The 8,040-nt window shown below is 45.7% G+C and overlaps 1 protein-coding gene across 3 annotated transcripts in view; it reads left to right on the top strand.

Annotated features, from left to right (window-relative positions):
- USP37 (ubiquitin specific peptidase 37) overlaps positions 1-8,040 on the top strand; it is a 62,413-nt gene that overhangs the window by 27,583 nt on the left and 26,790 nt on the right. For all 3 annotated transcript variants that reach the window (XM_019522660.1, XM_019522658.1, XM_019522659.1), the window contains exons 15-18: positions 433-597; positions 2,718-2,786; positions 3,802-3,964; positions 6,552-6,807. In XM_019522660.1, the coding sequence (XP_019378205.1) occupies positions 433-597; positions 2,718-2,786; positions 3,802-3,964; positions 6,552-6,807 (653 nt within the window). The remainder of the gene's footprint in view (positions 1-432; positions 598-2,717; positions 2,787-3,801; positions 3,965-6,551; positions 6,808-8,040) is intronic.

Raw genomic sequence — 8,040 nt, 5'->3', positions numbered from 1 at the left:
TACTGGCTCGCCTCACGTGGTGGAAACAGCGGAGGGATACGAATACCCAGCTGTGTTCATGAGGTGGGATCTCTGCACCCGCCACAGCCCCTCCCTCCATGCTTTGGGTACACTGCATCTGTGCTTCTTGTTTTGTCCTAATGATATTACTAGACTTATAGATCCCAACTAGCCCAAAGTCCAGGGACTGGGGGGGGGTGACACCTATACGTACCTCAGACTTCCTCCCTAGCATATAAGTCAGTCATGGCATTCGGAATCTCATCACAAAAATGAGAGGCTGAGCTAAAATTAAAATGTATTTGAAACTGAGGTGAGTATATTCTGTAGAAGAGTAAACTGGGTTTCAGGTATCTCTTCACTTCCACCTTGCCTGCCCTCTGGTCTTGAGCTTCATGGAGCTAATCATGCCTCCCCTTTTATATCTTTCAGGGTCTTGATTCTTCACCTGAAACGATACAGCTTCAATGTAGCACTCTCCCTCAATCACAAAGTTGGGCAGCAGGTGGTTATACCAAGGTACTTGACCTTGTTATCGCACTGCACAGAAGGCACCAGGCCGCCACTTACTCTGGGCTGGAGTGCACATTCTGCAATGTAAGTGTGCAGCATTGAATTGGTGACGGTGGTAGATCCCAGGGTATTAAGCGCCCATGGCATCAAGGAGTCAATTGCCCTGAGCAGTTATGTATCAGGTGTAGTCCCCATCCAAGTCTGTTGCGTGGCACCCTGTTGTAGAAGAGCCCCGTAGAGGCAGAGAGGATTACCAAAATCTGGGGGGAGGTGAGCACGCTAGCAGGGAGGGAGAGATTGCAGAGGGATCTGGATAGGTTACAGGGGTGGGCTAACAGGAACAGGATGCGTTTTAACATGGACAAGTGCAGGGTGCTGCACTTGGGCAGTAGGAACCAGCAGCACACTTACACAATGGGGAACTCCTTACTCGAGAGCACAGAGGCAGAAAGGGATCTTGGAGTCATTATTGACTCCAAGATGAACATGGGCCGACAATGCGAGGTCATGGTTGGCAGGGCTAACCGGACCTTGTCGTGCATCCACAGGTGCATCTCGAGTAGAGCCAAGGAGGTGATCCTCCCCCTCTACGCGACGCTGGTCAGGCCACAGCTGGAGTATTGTGTCCAGTTCTGTGCGCCCCATTTCAAGAGGGATGTGGACAACATGGAGAGGGTCCAGAGGAGGGCCACCCGCATGATCCGGGGACAACAGGGCAGACCCTACAGTGAGAGACTGCGGGACCTGAACCTATTCAGCCTCCACAAGAGAAGGCTGAGGGGGGACCTGGTGACTGTCTATAGACTCACTAGGGGGGACCAGAAGGGTTTGGGGGAGACGCTGTTTCCCCTAGCGCCCGCTGGCATAACAAGGAGTAATGGGCACAAGTTGATGGAGAGGAGGTATAGATTGGACATCCGCAAAAACTACTTCACGGTTAGGGCGGCTAGGAGCTGGAACCAACTTCCAATGGAAGTGGTGCTGGCCCCTACCCTGGGGGTCTTTAAGAAGAGGCTGGATGCCTACCTGGCTGGACTCATTTGAGTCCCGTTTCTCTTTTTGGGGTTTTTGTTCTCCCGCCCTGGCGGGGGGTCGGGCTAGAAGATCTACTAGGTCCCTTCTGACCCTTAATCTATGAATCTATGAACATCTCGTGATGCAGCAGGGCTGGCTTTGGAGGCTTGAAGCTAGGATGGGACACTGTCTGCAGAATAACCTGTGCAATGGTGCTGGGCCAGGCTCTGGAGGATGGGCTGTGTGCTAGGAAACTGCTGTCAGTACACACTATAATTCAGTGTCAGCTGCAGTGCAGATGCTCTGTTGCAGTTAGCTTTGTTAGGCACGCCTTGGCTCTTGCCATGGGATGTCACTTAGTGTCCGGTCTATGCTGACTTCCCTACTCCCCCTCTTCTGTTGTTTATTCATTTATAAAGCTTTTCCACAGTGTTTGTCATCCTAGTATCCAGGCACTTTACATAGCATGTTTGTCCTTGTGATACCTCTGAAGCAGGGAATATGCATCCCTGGCCCTCAGTTTCCCCCTGTAAAAGTGAGAATCATTTGCCTGTTGCCCCAGGATGATTCATCAGTTATGGAGTTAGCCTGCTTCGCATCAAGGGCATGCTGCTGGCTCCTATTCAGTCCCACAGTGAGGTAGTGTAGCTAAACCACTCAGCCATGGCATGTTTATTTCAGGTATAGTCTTGAACATAGAGAGCAGCACTTGAGGTTAACCCAAAGGGTTTTTAACATCTGTTTTAGTAATTGGCAATTCTAACCACTGACCAGGACAAAAACATCTTCAAGCATCTTTGGGAGGATGGTATTTCTAGTAGGTTTTAATGGGACTCACATTTTTCAAGCCTAGTGTTTCCTCCTGATTAGCTGGAGAGATGGGATCCTGTTGCATCATCAGTAGGCTGGAAGAGCAGTCTTTTGTTGGGGGCAGTCTTCTGTGTCACTTGGACAAAGCTGAAACAACAGCAGTCCCCTGACAACTGTAGGTGTGAGGAAGTAGGGGGTGCTCAGGTGAGGTTGCAGTGGAATGAGAAATTTGAGGAGAAGCTGAATTAGAATAATTGATGCAACCTGCCAGAGGAGGTCATGGTTTTCAGGTCCTGAACATGCATACGTAGCAGGTAAGTTCTGTAGGGTTTCTTCTATGTGTATAAATATGGCAATAAGTGCTTTGCTTTTTTTAATAGATCTCGACCATTGAAAGCCTCTCAGATGGTGAATTCCTGCACCATGATAAGCACTTCCACACCTTGTAGGTGAGTCGCAATTCCACAATTTTGTCTGTGAGAGAGTTCTCTGAAAAGCTCCTAGCATGGTTAGTTTTTTTTTTTTCCTTGCCTTTCTCTAATGCTGCGGGATCTTCTTTATATCCATTCAAATCCCCTCTTGTGTTTTTTGTTTTTACTAAATTACTGCTTTTTCACCCAGGGTGGAATTAAAGGGTGGAACTTGTTGCCACCAGATGTGGTGGAAGCTGAGAGTTCAGCCAGATTCGCCAGGGGGTCAGACACATTCTTGGAGAAAAGGGGCATCAGGAGCTATTCATAGTTTTGCAGTTGGTAGGGTCAGAAGGGACCTGAGCAGATCATCAAGTCCGACCCCCTGCCATGGGCAGGAAAGAATGCTGGGGTCAAATGACCCTGGCTAGGTGTCTGTCTAGCCTCCTTTTTGAAGACCCCCAGGGTAGGAGCGAGCACCACTTCCCTTGGAAGTTGGTTTCAGATCCTAGCCGCCCTGGCTGTGAAGTAGTGCTTCCTGATATCTAGCCTAAATCTGTTCCCCATCAACTTATGGCCATTGTTACTCCCGGTAGTGCTTGGGAACAGGGACTCTCCCATTGCCTGCTGGTCCCCCTTGGTCAGTTTATTGACGGGTTATAGACAGTTTATTGAGTACGAGGTGAGGGGCACAGCCTCTGAATCAGAGCTTCCTGGACATTAAATGAAATGCTGGAGGCTGCAAGGGAGAGAGGAATGGGGGAAAATCCTTAGTCAGTCCAGTTCATTCTCCCTTCCAGCCTCCTCTGTCTGCCACTGTGTGACAAAGGAGACGAGGCAAGATGGACCTATGGTCTGACCCAGTAAATGGCAACTCTTACGTTCTTAAGTTAATAGATTTTCCCATGTAGCAGATTTCAGTTGGGTCTTACAGCTCCTTGACCCTGCAGCCTGTTTCACCAATATCTGAATTTTTTTTTTTTTTTGAAGACGGGGCTGTGAGTTAAACTTTTCTCCAGCACTGGGGAATCCTGGGTGTATCTTTAATTTTCAGAAAGTACACCTTCAAATCAAAGAGCTCGGCCATGCTCTGCATGGATTCAGACAGCGATGATGAACCATTGAAGCGCTCTGTGGCCCACAGCCAAAGGTTGTGTGATGTAACCATCAGAGAGCTTCCTCAGCAGCAACAGGCACCACCAGAAGATCCAGAAAAGGTAAGGGTCTGCTCCCCTCCATACAATTTGCAATGCAGGCAGTTTCCTATTAGCTAGGGCCTTGCTACATGTTACATCTATTATGCAGTTGACTGGTTAATCATAGAAAATGAGGGTTGGAAGAGTCCAACCCCCTGCTCAAAGCAGGACCAGCCCCAACTACATCCCAGACAAGGCTTTGTCTACCCAGGTTGCCACCACCTCTCTGGCAAGCCTGTTCCACTGCTTTTACTACCCTTCTTGTGAGACATTTTTTTCCCTAATATCCAACCTCAGCTTCCCTTGCTGCAACTTGAGGCCATTGCTCCTTGTCATCTGCCACCTGCCACCACTAAGAACAGTCCAGCTCCATCCTCTTTGCAACCCCCCTGCAGGGAGTTGAAGGTTGCTATTCAGTTCCCCCTCAGTCTTCTCTTCTCCAGACTGAATAAGCCCAGTTCCTTCAGCCTCTCCTTGAATCATGTGCCCCAGCTCCTGAACCATTTTCATTGCCCTCCGCTGGACTCGCTCCAACTTGTCCACATCATTTCTGTAGTGGGTGCCTCAAAACTGGACGCAGGACTCCACATGTGTCCTCACCAGTGCTGAATAAAGGGGAATAATCTCTTTCCTCGATCTGCTGGCAACGTTCCTATTAATGTAGCCCAGGATGCCATTAGCCGCCTTCACAATAAGGACGCACTGTTGGCTCATATTTAGCTTATCGTCCACTGTCACGCTCCCAGGTCCTTTTCTGCAGATTTAATCACGCAATAAATTTAGACCAGCCACATGTGGCAAGTAATTATCACACAATCAAAATGACTTTCCAATGATAAAAAGAACCAACCAGCTATAAAGTCAGTGCTTTAAAAATGTGTAACAACTCTAGCGCTAGTTTCTATCCAGCTGTAATTTCAGTGTGTAGCAGGGTCCTTAGAGTCACAAACAAACCCTTCAGAACCTCCCAAATCCCTTGCAACCTAGTGTCTGTGAACTCCTGTCTAGCACAGGCAACATGAAACATGCATATATATTATTGGCTCATAACTGGCACCGCAGTGCTAAATGGGAGTGCTTTTTACTGTGTTGGCTAATTGATTTCTCTGTATGGTTCATAGAATCATAAAATTAAACTAGATGACCTCTGGAAGTCCTACTTCTCTAACTCCCAGCCTGAGCCAGGATCATCAATTGTCTTGTGGTCCTGTTGGAAGCAAAGGCTTTAGGTCAGGTGTGCCAGCTACAAGACACGGTGTTCAGACATTACCTAGGGCATCTGAATGACTTTCTTACTGAAGCTGTGCACTGACAGAAACATGATGATGGAAGTCATCACTAGTAAAATTACCCAGTAAATATCCTTGTTTAACTGGGGCCTGAGACAAATGAGGCAGGGAATACAGCATACAGTTTAGATGCTCTGTGGACTTGAGCTAAGCAACATCTTTTGGACTCTGGTCCTGTTATAGCTGATAGACAGGGAAAAATTTCACTGTGTGCCAAGTGCTTAAATCAGCAGTTCTCAACCTTGTTAGGCTCAAGGCCCCACGTGGGAAATGTCATCTCTTAGATTTCACTCAATTTTTGACTGTTGACAGATCATAGAAAATAATTCTGTGGGAAAGGTCTCAGAAAAACCCGGACATTTCAGTGTTAAAAACATTTTGCCCTGATGTGGTCTATCTTTGGAATCATGTTCTTGCACCAAACAGTGTTGATGTTACATCACACACACACACCGGTAAAGATGATGTGTGTACGGATGGGATCTACCAGCTCTCCTGGTCTAGAGGAAATGGTGATAAGAACCGAATTCACTAACCGTAGGACAATACTTTTTCTCCCTAATCAATTAGTTATTCCAAACTGCAAAATATGTTTTGAGACATTTTTACATATCCAAAGCACTGTCACGATATTTAGCTAATAAATAATAATGGGGTTGGCAGGCCAATCAATTGACCAGTTAAATATTGTCAGTTGACCACATGTTTTTTGACTGGTCAAAGATGATGGCCATTTTACCAAAAAACCCTACATTTTTGTAGTTTTCTTGACAAATGCATAACTTAACAGTTTTTTGACACATTTAATGGGGCAATTTTTGCTTTTTCTGTGTATTATTTGGACCTATTGACAATTTTCTAGTTTTTGACTGATTATTTGACCAGTCAGTTGACCAAACTTTACCTGGCTGGTCAAATATCCAACCCTAAATAATAATAATAATAATAGTTGTAGTAACCATAGTATTCAAAATAATAATATACAATTTTTTTGCCTTTCCAACTGAATTTCAGGTTCCATCCAAAATTGTAGCTTGAAAATATCTGACTTAAAATCTCCTAAGAGGAAAAATACATTATTCACCAGCTTTTAACTATATGAAAGACTTGCATTAAAAATCAGTAAATATACCAAGCTGTATAATCACTTGAACGTGGTGTGCTGTAGATGTAGTGCATAGTATAAAAGACAAGCATGTTTTTCTATCTGAGCTGTGAATAGTATTTGGCAGCCCAGGTTCCCCCTTTGGATTCACCTGGGAAAAATGTGCATGTCCATGTAAATCCAAAGTGACCCCCCTGGGTTTTTCCTTCCATAGGGTTCAAAAAGAAATAAAGCGGAGTGTGATAAATCCGCTGACCTGGGAAGTGCTAGCTTTGATGGAATGAGTGAGGATGAGCTGTTAGCAGCTGTCTTGGAGATCAGCAAAAGGGAAGCTTCGCTGACTCTGAGCCATGACGAAGATAAGCCCACCAGCAGCCCTGACACTGGCTTCGGAGAAGACGAGGTCCAGGAACTGCCGGAAAATCTGGAATCAGTGGAGGCAGAGAAGCCCAAAACGGCTACAGAATCAGGTAGGGGCAAGTAATGTCTCTCCGCTGAACCAGAACTTCAGTAACTACAGAGCTGGTCATTTACAGCAGCAGACTGGTAACGCACAGGGATGACACGGATGAGCGCAGTACACATACGGAGTCTGATGCATGAGTACAGAGAGGCATCTGGATTCTCTGCTACTTGCTCTATTGAGTTTTGAAACAGTTGCCTGTAGGTTTTACAGAGTATAATGTAAGGTCACTACCAACATTTAGCAAATTTTTCAGCCTCCTGTTTAACGCATGCCAGTCGGCTTCCTAACCCCAATGTTAAATCATGTTGCAGTATTCAAAAACGAGTGCTTTGTGTTGAGTGCAACTCGATTCCAAAAACTGTCTGACTAGCTAACTATTGGCAGATGGCAGTGTAGCAGCAATGTCTGAAGATGGCTTTTGTGTGTGAAGTGATATTTTTTTCCCCAAAGGATAACTGAGAACACTTATGTAGTGAAAAATAAGTGGGTTTTATACTTTAATTTGACCTTTTCTCTAGACTATAAATGTATATATACATTTTTTTTCTAACGTACTTGTTCTTGCAGTCCATATGAGAGAATGTTTGCTTTCCAGAACTCTACCACTCCCACTCTACTGCTCTCCCCACATGCATGCATACACTTCAGCACAAGGGGCCCCAGTGTACCTTTGCATATTATGCCCTGCCACCCTCCAGAGAGTTGCATGCTGTTTTAATGTTCCTGATGCATTTTTTTGGTGACAATGGAAAATTTGTGCTTTTGCTATGCATTATTTGGATCTATTGGCAATTTTCTACAGTTTTTGTCTGATATTTGACCAATCAATTGACCAGACTTTATTTGACTGGTCAAATATCCAGCCCTAAATAATAATGATAATGAAGATGGTACTACTGTCAGATGGTCCCTTGGATTTCAGTGGGGATAGCTGAGTCAGTAGGAGGCAATTCTGTTGTCCTAGGCAGCATTAGAGACAGATACGTGAATTTTTGTCCTACCCTGACTTAAATATGCCCTGTTTGCTGCCCACCACTACACACTGCAGGAGACTGACAGGAGTAATGCATCAGGACCTTGCTCAAGGTCTGGGGGACACTAGCATGTGCTCTGAAGTGAGCACTGTAAAGCTGGTAAGCTTGAGTGACCATGCGCTCGGCTTCATAGTTTCATAGTAGCTAGGGTCAGGAGGGACCTGATCAGATCATCTCGCCTGACCCCCTGCCACAGGCAGGAA

The sequence above is a fragment of the Gavialis gangeticus genome, unplaced genomic scaffold, assembly GCF_001723915.1.
Source record: "Gavialis gangeticus isolate Ggan-Ray unplaced genomic scaffold, GavGan_comp1, whole genome shotgun sequence".
NCBI lineage: Eukaryota > Metazoa > Chordata > Crocodylia > Gavialidae > Gavialis > Gavialis gangeticus.
The sequence above is the reverse complement of the archived record's forward strand: the minus strand, read 5'-3'. Positions and strand labels throughout refer to the sequence as shown.